Source organism: Balearica regulorum, chromosome 6 (assembly GCF_011004875.1).
Source record: "Balearica regulorum gibbericeps isolate bBalReg1 chromosome 6, bBalReg1.pri, whole genome shotgun sequence".
In the NCBI taxonomy this organism is placed as follows: domain Eukaryota; kingdom Metazoa; phylum Chordata; class Aves; order Gruiformes; family Gruidae; genus Balearica; species Balearica regulorum.
In genome coordinates this window covers 19,366,859-19,380,042 of record NC_046189.1, presented here as the reverse complement: position 1 = coordinate 19,380,042, position 13,184 = coordinate 19,366,859, and the positions used below count along the sequence as shown (strand labels likewise).

General features: G+C 37.9%; 2 protein-coding genes across 5 annotated transcripts in view; one reads left to right on the top strand and one right to left on the bottom strand.

The window, feature by feature from the left end:
- Positions 1-11: 11 nt before the first annotated feature.
- Positions 12-8,386, top strand: SCRN3 (secernin 3). Of its 2 annotated transcripts, XM_075756619.1 has the most exons (8): positions 12-179; positions 338-519; positions 1,292-1,491; positions 2,175-2,387; positions 5,003-5,165; positions 5,525-5,705; positions 6,459-6,632; positions 7,622-8,386. In XM_075756619.1, exons 1-7 carry the CDS (start codon positions 12-14, stop codon positions 6,612-6,614), a joined length of 1,263 nt encoding a protein of 420 aa, XP_075612734.1. In that variant the 3' UTR covers positions 6,615-6,632; positions 7,622-8,386. The 2 variants fall into 2 exon arrangements, with proteins under 2 accessions (XP_075612734.1, XP_075612733.1); XM_075756618.1 differs by having other exon boundaries at positions 6,459-8,386.
- Positions 8,387-10,172: 1,786 nt separating this feature from the next.
- The window catches only part of GPR155 (G protein-coupled receptor 155), a 31,288-nt gene continuing 28,276 nt past the window's right edge, over positions 10,173-13,184 (bottom strand). For 2 of the 3 annotated variants that reach the window (XM_075756616.1, XM_075756615.1), the window contains exon 16: positions 10,173-12,226. In XM_075756616.1, the coding sequence (XP_075612731.1) occupies positions 12,004-12,226 (223 nt within the window). In that variant the 3' untranslated portion in view covers positions 10,173-12,003. Of the gene's footprint in view, positions 12,280-13,184 lie in introns of all 3 variants that reach the window. The other variant, XM_075756617.1, reaches the window with a different exon arrangement.

Sequence of the window (13,184 nt, the reverse complement as noted above, 5' to 3'; positions counted from 1 at the left end):
GCTCCGCCAGCATGTCTTCCCGGCCGCCGCCCCGCTCCTGCGACACCTTCGTGGCGCTGCCGCCCGCCGCGGCGGGGGGTCGCGTAGTCTTCGGGAAGAACTCGGACCGGCCGGCGGACGAGGTGCAGGAGGTCGTGTACTTCCCGGCCGCCGCGCACCCGCCCGGCGCCGAGCTGGAGGTGAGGGCGCGGGGACGGCCCCGCCGCGGGGCACAATAAGTCCTTCGGGAGACGGCAAACACCCAACCCCCCACCGTCCTATTTTCTGTTTATTTTGGGCCGATTAATCAAGGGGCTGGCGCGCAGGATAATCCGTTGTGTGCTCTGACTTCTGGCAGTGCACCTACATCACAGTCGAGCAGGTGGAGAAGACCCACGCCGTGGTGCTGAGCCGCCCCTCCTGGCTCTGGGGGGCGGAGATGGGGGCCAACGAGCACGGCGTCTGCATCGGGAACGAAGCGGTGTGGGGGAGAGAGGAGATCGGTGACGATGAAGCTCTCCTGGGCATGGACCTCGTCAGGTTTGCACAGGCTATTTTGGTAAATGGTACTGAATTCAGAATTTAGTGTAAAAATATTTGGCTTGAGTCATATGGGGAAATAAGTGCTTTCACTTTCAGAAGACGCATCAGCCTCTTCTGTTGTTCTAGGCCTGGTTACAAATACGTATTTCTTGGCACAGGCGTTCGGTCTCTACCAGGAGCTGGGAGCCCATGGGAGGTATCAGGCACTAGAACAGACTGTCGAGGAAATCACCCAATGTTTTTCCCTCTACAAAGTTTTTACTAAACTGAAACAAGACTCTTAACTAGAGCACAGCTGGACTTCAGGAACTAGCATTTGGGCCTTTTAGGGTCTGTTCTCATTTCCCCCATCTTTTATGCACATATTTTTAATGTTTCAGTCTTGGCCATGTATCTCCGTGTAAATAATGACAGCTTCTTGTGCCTGCTTTACTGGGTACCAGTGTAACTCCCATTAACCTACAGCAGTCAGTCAGTTTTTCCTAGTACTGCTTCCCCCCAGCCTGATACTCACACGGGATGCGGAGGCATTTCCTAGGAGCCCTCTCCCTGCCTTTCTGTATTTCCATTTGGTTGTTTTTCCCCATGTCAAGGACATACAGGACCTACTTCAAACAAGCCCTTTAAATGACTTGCTCCTTTCTCTTACCAGATCATACAAGCATCAGGTACATATAGAAATAACATTCTAATTCAGTTTGACTACTCAGGCTGAATAGTTGTATGTAAAGTTTATAGTTCCAAAAATAACATCATCTTTTTGTTTTAGGCTTGGACTCGAGAGAGCAGACACAGCTGAAAAGGCTCTTAATGTCATAGTTGATTTGCTCGAAAAATATGGACAGGGAGGAAACTGCATGGAAAGCCATATGGCATTTACATACCATAACAGTTTTCTGATAGCCGACAGAAAGGAAGCATGGGTGCTGGAGACATCAGGAAAACACTGGGCAGCAGAAAAAGTAGAAGGTATGGATGATGCTTTTTGCTTTTCAAATGCAAGGACAATCAGCAGTTCTCCACTTTTCATTTACCATTTCATTAAGGCATTAAACTAGCCTCCAAATATGTACAAATATGTTCCTGTAAACAACAGGAGTTGCTTCCTAGGGCATCAGTGTAGAGGGGCTAGCAGTTTCACAGAGGAGCTGAGTCACAGGGGGCCTTTTCAGAGTCAGAGATGAACACTTCTGCACTTGGGAAGCACAGACAGCAAGAAGGTCAGCATGAGAATGACAGCAGAATGTATGGGCTTAAGTATGGTGGCAATCGATGACAGTTTCATTTGGTGACAAGTGATACTGACAGCCCTGGTGCAGTGGGCCCTGAAATGGCCAATTCCTCCAGTGCACTTAGAGGGACAAGGTATGTCTTTGGAGGTCTAAAAGGAAGAATGTAAAGATGGGAATAATGAGGATGGAACCTGAAATATGATGTTAGCAATAGAAATAAATGAGTCAGAACTGAGTGGCAGTGGAATTTCAATCAGGAGGATACATAGAACCAGGGAGAGCCAAAAATAAACCACAGGACTCCCAGATCTTGTAGGAAACTCTCAGTGCATAATTTGCTTAAGTAAGCTAATTGTCAACAAAACACCAAGAAAAAACATTTGATGTATTAAAATGATTCTTTCCTCACCTTACAAACAGGTGGTGTACGGAATATTTCCAACCAGCTCTCTATCACAACCAAGATTGACAGAGAACACCCGGAATTGAAGGAATATGCCAAAAGCAAGGGCTGGTGGGATGGGGAAAAGCAGTTTGATTTTGCTGCCACGTATTCTTATGTAAATACAGCCAGAATGACCACATCCAGAGGCCGATATTGTGAAGGCTATAAACTTCTGAACAAACACAAAGGTATCAGTTTTTATAATATTTTTAGATATGCAGAGCATTTAGTGAGCTACATTAAATCATAAATTTTTAGACATCTGATATAGGCAATCATTCATTGCAGAACTTACTGGAATAACTTTTTGCCTAAAGGAGAAACGCCAAACTTTAAGTCTTCTATCCATGTTTGTCAATTTGTTGATGGGGAAAAATTAAAACAAGGGTCAAATATCAAACTCACAGAGCTACAGTAACAACACTGAGAGGTCACATTATGACCATACTGCTAAATATTCTGTAAGACCTAGCTTGGAAACATTTTGATAGGCTACATATTATTATGGTACCTCTAAGAGAAAAAAAAATAAAAAATCAGAGGCTAAACCAGACTCCCAGTGGTTCGCAGCCACAAACAGAACCTTATGAACAACCTCCCTCTGGTACCATTCATATAGGCCTAAGACACCAGCATAGCACTCAGTTACATATCTTGCATTTATATTTTGAGATTGGTATTAAATCTTTGTAGTTTCACTATGACTGCTACTCTAACCTTTTGTAGTCTAATAAAACACAGAGAGAGCAGAATAAAACAATTGTCTGTACTCTAAGCAGGTGCTCCTAATCACTAATTTATTCACTAATTTTTCAGACCTCTATAGAAAGAAGCTATTACTTCTCTTAACTGCATCCACCTGGCAGGTTTTTGCTGCATCTGTATTCACTTCCTTATTTGAAGTAATTAATCTGAACCAAAATTACATTGCACCCCTGTGTTTTTTATTTATTTGGCTGAGCTTTGCCAGGTTTAGCTGCTTAATGTGTCAGAATGAATTACCTTTTGCTATCCTGCTCTAGTGATCATGTAAATCCTGCATTCATTTTAGGAATTGCAGGGTCTGAATACTGAAAGCATTTTCATAATACCTGTATTTACTTGTATTATAACAATGCTGAGATTCTATCAGTGTTTTCATTCTAAATCCCCATTTTCAGGCATTTACCTGAGCCATTTTAAAAATCACACTAGGTGTTCAGGTTATCAGCCTCATATGGTTTCACTTTGTTTAGACTTATTTTAAATAGGTGCCCTAACTAAAAGCTATTTGCTTTACAGTATCAGTAAAATCACTGGTTTCTTAATCTACCCTTCCCAGCTTTTTCACTCAGTGGCATTGGTTTTTTTCCAGGCTGCCTGCCTCATGAAGACCATTTTTAGATAAACATTATTTTTATTTCAAAAACCAGGGAATGTATTTCAAGAATACAAAATAATAAAATAAGTCTAGTGGAAAATAGGGAATACCTTCTTTCCTGCTGGACAAGTTGCCAACTCACAGTTGAAAAACTGACTGTTGCTTCTTTTAGTCTCTTTGCTTCATGTAGCTTGCTGATTTCTTGAATTCTCTGACTTTCCCAGGCAACTGTAGGAATACTTCAGAGCATTTCCTTGCTGAAATGTAGTGCTGCATGCCTGTCTACAGGCAATTTGAATCGTGTATAAAAAAAAATAAAAAAAAAAAATCAATTGGAGACATCTGAATTAGCAGCAGAGTAATTAGAGAGGAAACAGCAAGGCAGTTTAAAAAAAAGAATCTTTATGCAGCTAGAACACCACTGAGGGAAATGCTGAAAGATTAAATGGTAGATGATACCTTCAAGTAAAAAAAACCCAAAACACAAAAAACAAACCAAACAGTGAATGAACTAATTTTTTTTGCCATGAGCATATGCTCAACTGGTACATCAAATCTGAAAACTCCTGCAAGTGCTGCCTGTTAGAATATTGGATTGCCTAGTGATAGCACACCAGTATTTAAGCCTCAGTGTATACTACATGAACAGCAACATCACTTGAACGCTAGATGCAGAGGCATACGTGGAAAGGGTTTTGTTTCACCTGACTGAGAACGAGTTCTTCTCATAGAGCCATTCAGCACTATACCTTGTATAGGGCTCGATTAAGACTTCTTTACAAATGGATGTACTATTGTAGTGTCTGTTGATTCCGAGTATAGAACATGTTACTCCAGTGCATCCTTTCAAGTGTCAACTTGAAGCCTAAGTGCTTTGGAAGGTCAGATGATCAAAATAAATTTTAATAATAATAAAAAAAGAGAAGTGACAGTCTTGGCGTTTCATTTTCAAAGTTACACGCAAAATCCATGCACAGTTGTTACTATTTTTACACTTCCAAAGCAACCTAGTGGTATTAACTGTGTACAAATACCAATAACTATTGTAGTGATTTATCTTAACTTCCACACAGCGCTCAGAAAGTTCAGCCTTTGATCCAAGCTACTAATTTTTATCTGAAAAATTACTGTATGAATGACTATTTGCTACCCTTATGTATTTTACCTTTCTGGGAAACATTGTGCATAAGTCATAAATGTTACAGCTCATTATCATCTACTCTTTGAAATAAATACTATGGGGAAAAATAATAATATTTTAAAGTGTATTACATACTAAGGTATGCTGTTAGGATGATTTTTTTTTTCCTCTCCTGCCAACATGGACAAACTAAAACTGGCATTGCCTATTAGACGAAAAAGCAGCCAGTTGTAGAAAACATGCTATTTCATTGGTATTATAAGCAGTGCTGTGTGTAAGTAGTTGTATTGTATCTTAAATAGGATCTATCACTTCTGAAATAATGATGGAAATTCTTCGTGACAAAGAGAGTGGCATTAATATGGAAGGTGGATTTATGACAACTGGAAGCATGGTGTCTGTATTGCCTCAGCAACCTAATCTGCCGTGTATTCACTTCTTTACCGGAACTCCAGATCCTGCGAGGTGACGTAGCAGCAAGTAGTTAGGATAAGAAGTTGCAAATACCTAAAAAGTATTGCAGTTTGTCTAATTATATTCCTTTTTTGCTTTGCTTTTTTCTTTTGTCTGCTTTTCTCCTGAAAAAGCACGTTCAAAAGTAGGAGGAACATAGTGTATATTATATACCTTAATGCTATCTACCAACCTACCTTAGCGAAACACTGCTGTGACACTGACCTAAACATCAGTTAGGATTTTTTTCTTAAGACTTCTTTCTTAAAAGAAAGAATTAGAAGAATGGGCAAAAATACAGCAATCTACTGACTCAACAACTTTAACAAAATTGTATCAATAAAGGATCTCTTTCTATTTTCTCTTTCTAGGTCTGTATTCAAGCCTTTCATTTTTGTGCCCAATATTACTCAGTTATTAAAAACTAGCTCCCCTACATTTGGTCATAATGATCCAGTTAAGAAGCAGCCACGTTTTCAGAATAAGCCAGATCGAAGACATGAGCTCTATAAAAAACATGAAAGTGCTGCTGTAGTTATGGAAACTATCAAGGTACGTTGATTAAATTAGATTTCAATGCAAGCAGGTGGTTTCTATAAGCTCCTTGCTCACATTTTGTTAATGTGATACCACTTAATGCCCTTTGATGGAAGCCCATCGTCTCAACATCTGGCAGGCATATGTTCCAAACACCAAAAATTGCAACTAGCACTTTGCTGTACTCCGAGGCCTAGCCCCAGACAAGTATCTGTACCGCTCACCTTGCACAGCAGCGGGCCACACATACTCCTGCACCAGTCAGATAATGGGGAAGTGCTTGAGCAGCCACAAGCAAACACACAGCTCCTGACAGGAGTGCTTAGAACTCTTCAGGACCCTGGTCTCAGGCAGTAAAGAGGCCATGCCTTTTATCATCGCTTGATATGGGCAGGAAAGGAAACAAGATCACAAAGACAGCTGGACACAAAGGTGAAGGTAGTTGCTTACTTTTCATAGTAGCACCTCTCCTATTTACAGATACGTGATCTAAAAAATAAGACGTGCTCACTTTTGGTAGCATAAATATCTAGACCAGCTTTAGTTTTATTTTCAGTCCATCACACAAGGATGCAGGGAGATGAAGTGAGTGCTAGGTATTAGGAAGACTAAGAAAATCTGTCATGGTGCTAACTTCTACCAACACAAACTTGTAGCCTTGAAGCTACTAAGAGGTTAAAATAAGGACAGTAGAACAGAATGTTGGTAGGGTGAACACTACATACTCTGTATAGTTTATAGTGAAATACAGATGTTTCTTTTTTGCAGGGCAAAGGTAAAGAGATGCAGAAAGAGATACAGGACTTGGAGAAACAGAAGATAAGTGAAATGGAATCAATCCTGCAAAACGGATGTCTTGACATTAAGCAAGTGGTTAACCTTTTTTCACAGTGTGTAGAAGAGGAACTCAAAATATATAGCTAAAACTACTATTTGAATGTGGTAAAATTCAGTTTTATGATTAACTTTTCTAATGAAGTAGCTATATAGATGACATCTTATTTTCAATATACCAGTTAGTATGGACAGTTTTAAAGACGCAGATTCATATTCAGGCCAAACAGCTTTTGGTTGTATGAAACAATGCTGAAAAGGCTCTTAAAGAGCTAGGCAGTGGCTTTGTATGTGGCATAAAGCTGCCAGCAGAGATTGATTTCATCAACAAACAGATGCAATTAGAAGGTAATAGCTTGACTAAATTGTGGAACAACCCCATCTCTGGATAAAGAGCATGAACTTAGATTTGAGAACTCACTTCTAGTGTACACACGTATAGCTTGTATAGTCGAAATAATCGTAGCAAAATTTCACATTGCCTAAATTATAAAATGGCCATGCTGAAGGACTTTATAAAATGTAGAAGCTATTACTTGCACTGAATAAAAAGGAAAGTGGTATGCAAGTCAAGTAAGATTGATACTCAGTTGTTTGATAAAATTATTTTAAGATATATTTCATATGTGAACCTTTTACTCTGATGTAAAATGAGGCTGAGTTCAAGGTATATTTAAAACCAAATCACAGTTAAAATTTTACCATGATTTGTTGTGAAATCTGATTACACGGAATTCAACAATGCAAGCATCCTGCCAGTTACCACACAATTTTCACTTCCCTATTTTCCCTACCCTGATACAAAAAAAAAAAGTTATTTACATACAATATGATTAGTGTCAAATTACATACAATATGATTATTGTCAAATTAATTCTGCAATACACTTTATAAATTTATATAGGAGTTGTTCAATGTTCCTGAATTGTTACTTTTTTAAATCAGGCAACTAGAAAGGAAGAGGTTGGGGTACACAAGTATATACATGTACTCAGCAGGACACTTAGGAGGGCTTTTAAATTTTTTTAAACCATGACTTGACTTGCCAAAATTACTAGACTATGGAGTTGATTTAATCAAGCTTTTTGCCCTGCCAGGAACTCTTCCTCCCTGATCCTGTGTAAAAGTAACAATCAATATGTGACATTACTTTTGTTATCTGTGGCAAAGGACAAACTGAGCAAACAACACAGAAGGTACTGACTTTACTAAATGATCAAGCAGGATAAAAAGTATGACTGGAAGGAAAAAAAACCCAAACAAACCAGCACTACAGCAAATCTTTGGAAGAGAACACGTCACACAAAATGGAACGTTAGAGCTGCAGTAGTAGTATGTGACATGACACAGCATCCCCACAGAAAGACTGTTCTTTGATGATTTTTCTATATTTAATCGGTTTCTAGAATCATCTCAGATGCTAAAGATGGGCTACACACATACAGTTTTCTCATTTTCTAAACTTCTATTCCCCCCACTGGTAAAAAAAGTAAGTATAGGCAAACAAAAGAAATACATATACAATGAAGTTTGGAGAATGAGTAAGAAAATTAAGAGCTTGGCAGAATTTGCTCTTCCTGACCTTACAATGAAAGTAGAAGTTAATTTGGGATACTGTGTTCAGATCCACAGCAAGGAACTAACGGGTCAGGAAAGGTTCTTGAACTTTCTAGTTCTAGTGATCCTATGTGTACCAAATGGCAGTAGCAAGTAAGATTGAGTAGTGGGTAAGACTGAAAGTAAGCTTGAGTTGACTGTGAACCTTTTGTGACCGCATCACCAACAAAAATTCTTAGAAGTTCAATAGTATAGCGGATGTTTGTGAACTGGAAGGTATATTTAATAAAATTCTGCTGTATTTACCAGTTTTCCTCATGGATGTCTGTATCTGACCATTGTGCTTATCTTTATCCTGTTTTGGATCATCAGCTGTTCCACACTAGCTCTTTGATAACTTCAAAGCAGCAATAAATGCCAGGTAAAACTGTGCTGGAAACCAAGGTATGAGTCAAGTTTACAGGTAGCATAGCAAAACAAGAGAAACAATTTTATGCTACAATGCATAGTGAAGTTTCACAGGAATAAGAGTGGTGGAGCAGGCCTTTAAGTGAATTTGGCCACTTAGTCATGGGATGGCAATTAACCAGGTTAAGCGTATCAGTCTGGTTGTAATACAGGCAGATACAGTCCAACTGTTCCTCTGGTTTCTGTGCTACAGGATACAAAGTAAAACCAATGCGATGTGTGGAAATAGATCAAGTGATGGCCAACAGAGTACAGGATATCTTGGGGTTTTTGGGTTGGTTTTTTTTTTCCCCCTGGGATTTCATCTTCCTAAAACACATGCAGTGCAAAAACAGCAAATGAAGATGAGGTCAGGAGGAATAAATAACCCTCTCTCCCACCACCATACAAGAAAAAAAAAAAACCGAAAAAATATCAGAATGTCCTCTAGAGGGCAACCTTTGCACATATTTCATGTAGGAATACACCTTACAGCTTATTTTAAAAGATCTAGAGCTTTATGAAGAATCATTATTTAAAAAAAGAAGTACTAAACTTGCTACATAGAAAAACAAAAGTCTGATATCCACCCTGTACATTATCACAACTATTTTGAGATCAGTGCTAGAAAAAAGATCCAGTGGTTCACTGGGGACTCCCCTGGACTTGTTAAGTGGATGTTTTCATGGAACTATAACTTCCAAGTTAACTGAGATTTATCCCAAAATAGTCCACCTTCAAAATAAAAGAACTCATTGCACTGCTGACCACATTTTTAAAGCAAAGCTATTTCTCACCACCAAAAATTCACACATCAGTAGATCAACTATTGACATGCATCAAACTGTCACCTATTTTATAACTTGCCAGTGCTCCTTGGTGGAAGCAAATACTTATCAGATAAGAGAGTTATTTAACTTTCTAAAGCTATTCAAAGTCTATTCTTATCTTTCAGAAGTACCCAGTGATTTAGAAATAGATCATCATATCCCATATTTAATTCATAATTTCTTCAGTCTATTTATTAACCATCATAGACTGTCATCAGACTAATGGGTATGATATCAGTCAGCAGTCATAATACTGTAACAGTTAATCTAACAGAATTTGGTGTCAGTTTTCAATTAAAGATGTTCTCAATTAGATTTGTAACAGGGAGCCTTCTCTAAGCAGAATTTTTGAGCAGTTTCTTAGTTAAAACATACGTTGTGTTCCAATCTAGGCAACAGCAGAGCCATTATAAAAAGGGAAGCAAGGCCAGGATATTATGATGAGAATGAGAAAGACAAAAGTGCAAGAACAATGACTACGTGTAGGACTGTAAAACTGACCTAAGATCAACTTCTTGAACATCTGAAGAATTTTCAAAACAAATAAATTGTATTTGGTAAGTAGATGATAATGTGAAAGGTTCTCAAAGATCTGTTTAGGCTGTTAGACAAAAACTGGTATATTTGTGTGAACACCATTAACAAAGTCCTCTGCCTACTTAAGAAGCATCAAAGGTGGATTTAAGAAATACCAAATTTGAAACCGAAGAGCCGCTTTAACAAATCTCTCAGAAAAACACATTTGTCATAAATCTTGACGCACACACATAACCCTCCCACAGCTTGCATCACATCAAAGCTCAGAACTCTGAAATCAAGTAACAGATTTATTGACAAGTTACAGTATTTAGAAACCAGACATATTCATGGCTTCCGCTCAGACATATTCATGGCTTCCGCTCAAGTCACATGTGTCTAATTATTCCTATTATTTGATGTAGCCATCTTCAGCAGTTGTAATGGAAATATGTTATTGTTTTCCTCTGTGGCCATAGCCCAATACAAATGTCAATTAGTTTGTTGCCAGAAAACATTAAAATATGTCAGTTTGTATAGCACACATATGCAGTTATGTTTCTGTGCACACTGCACATGTGCTATCAGAGTGACGGTAAAAGGAATTATTTTTCCAATATAAGTCTTGCATGGTATTATAGCTACCATAAACCAACTGTTTCTCAAACAGTAGTTTATGCTGCTAAAATCACTTTTAATTCTTAACACAAAAGTAGATGCATAAGTAGCTATAAAAAAATTTGTGCAGTAAAAAAAGAAAGAAAAAAAGGGAAAGACATTTTTAAAAAGGATGAGAAGAACAATTTATATGCTTGAGCAAATAATTATTTTTTTAAATACCTGGGTTCCTTTCCCTCGCTATATAAAATTTTTATATAGACATATAAATGCTGTTCTTGCAGTTTTAAAAGGGCAGCAGAATGGCTATCAGATACTACAGTTTGTATTTAACCTTTTCAAAATACTGCAGAAGACATACAGATTCTCAGATTCTGCCTTCAGTACACCGGAATCTGAATGACACTAGAGCATTGAAACATCGTAGGGGGATACCTGAGGCTCATTACAAACCTGTGTTAGGCAACCAATACTAAAATTTTAGCATCTTTAGATACTCTAAACCCTAACTTGGACATTCAGTTAGGATTCTTTATATAATAGATTTAAAAGTAATTGTATTTAATTTAAAAGGTTTTATGATTTGATAAAAATTTTCATCTTGACTTGCACAGGTATCCAAGGCTTCCATAACATCTTTGAGACTGGCACTTCAAATTAAACTGGTAAGGTTAATTTCAGAAGGTAAAAAAAAAATCTACTCTTGACAAAGCTGTTACTACCATCATAAGGCAAAACTTCAGAACCAATTGTTCATATTAAACTCCATTCTACCATTTCGTAATTTGGAGGAGTGGTGGGTATTTGTATCTGTTTTTAAGATTTGGTAAGTTTGTACAAATCCATTATTTATTCCACTCAATATTTCCTCAGCTTTAATCCTCTGACATCAGAATAATCTTCACAACAATTCTACTTTTACAAATGGAAGATTTTATCTTTAAGGGAGAAACAAATCACCTGATCTGAGATATAAACAGCTAGAAAAAGTTTCTGGTGTTAGACAGGAGTAGAGTTGTAAAAACTGGGGTATGATAGAAGAAATCCTATTTCTATGAAGTCAGGGGGAAGCCTGACCATAAACAGGAATCAATGTTTCATCACACTAAAATATGGAAAACACACAGCAACATAAAAAATACCTCTCATTCATGGGTTTTTTTCCTCATTGTGGCACCAGTCACTAAAGCTGTTGTTATAATGCCTCTATAGTACCACAGTGACACATATAATTTTACTATTTGTTGTGCTCAAAATGGAAAAAATGCTCAGAATCTAGAGCATCTTGGTTTTGTTCTAGTTGCATTCTGGTTTGAACACTCTCTAAATATCACTTGCTACCATTTCCTTCAGAATAGACACAAGTTGAACCACATCTTTTAACTTCAAAAGAGAGAATAGCACAATTCTCTGAGAGCCTGGAGAAAGAAATAATTCTGATTTCAATGGTGAAGGCAGAGGAGATGGTCACATTCACCCCTAACTGCCTGTCCTCTGCCTACATGCTCAGGTCAATGGCTCTCAACAGCAACTGATCTCTTAGGAATAAAGCGATAATACAAATATTCATCCCGAAATTCAAATTCATTCGTAATATGCTGGATGACGCCTCCTTTCATCAGTCTGTCTCCGTACATCACAGCTTCACCACGGTCAGAGGCAAGGCCAACTTGCATGAGCCAATTCACCAGGTCACAGCCAAAGAAGATGCCAGTGGAGATCTTTGCACCACACCTGTATGTCAAAGGAATGATTCACCCACATGTTCTGTAAATCTGGTATCACCACTGCACGATGGGGAAAGGCAAGGAAAAATAGCAGGAAACAAGGAAAGACATCATGATAGTTAAGAGCATGTTAGAAGAGAAGTTGCAAGTTTTGTATATTAGGGACATGCCAATATTCTCTACCTTTTCCTACAGACACTTCAATGACAAGCAAAATGTACCTAAGAAAGTTATTTTAGGCTTGGGCATATAAACTTCAGTGAACATAAGTAGCAATTTTCCTAAAACCACACACAATGTAATTCTATTTCTTGGATACTTACTTCTCATGTCCTCATTAGAATGACCATTTCTGCAACAAAATACCTGATTTGAGTGTGGCATGCCCTCAGCAACAGGAACTCAATCTGCACTTAATTCCGTTTTATAATTTCTCTACAGCTTTAAACAGACAGTAACTGCTTACATATAATGTAAACAAAAACCATTTAACTTGCATATCCAGTTAAATATTTACCACACAGGCAGTACTAAGAATAAACAAAACCTTTACAAGAAGACTAAACTAGTTTTCTTTTCCATATTTATGAGGCAATGCCACTAACATCTACCTAGTTGCAGTAAAAATACCACTCAGAAATTTACCTGCAGCAATAAATATTTCTGGTTATCTAAAATCTGCTCTATGGAACCCAAGTGCAGGGTTTCTGAAGATGATTAACAGCTACACAGTAAAGACCAAACTTCTTTCTCTATTTTTTTTTTTTCAGTTAAAAGTGGCAGTAACACAGAGCAAGTGTTAACATCTATTAGCAGAGAAGCAAAAATTAAAATTACAATCCATGATTACAAGGTCTCAGTTACAGTATGTTTAAATCAAAGAGAACAGGATCAAGTTAGATTAATATTTAAAATAAGATAAATGCTTTCTTTCAACTCACGAGAAATAAGATATGAAACAAACA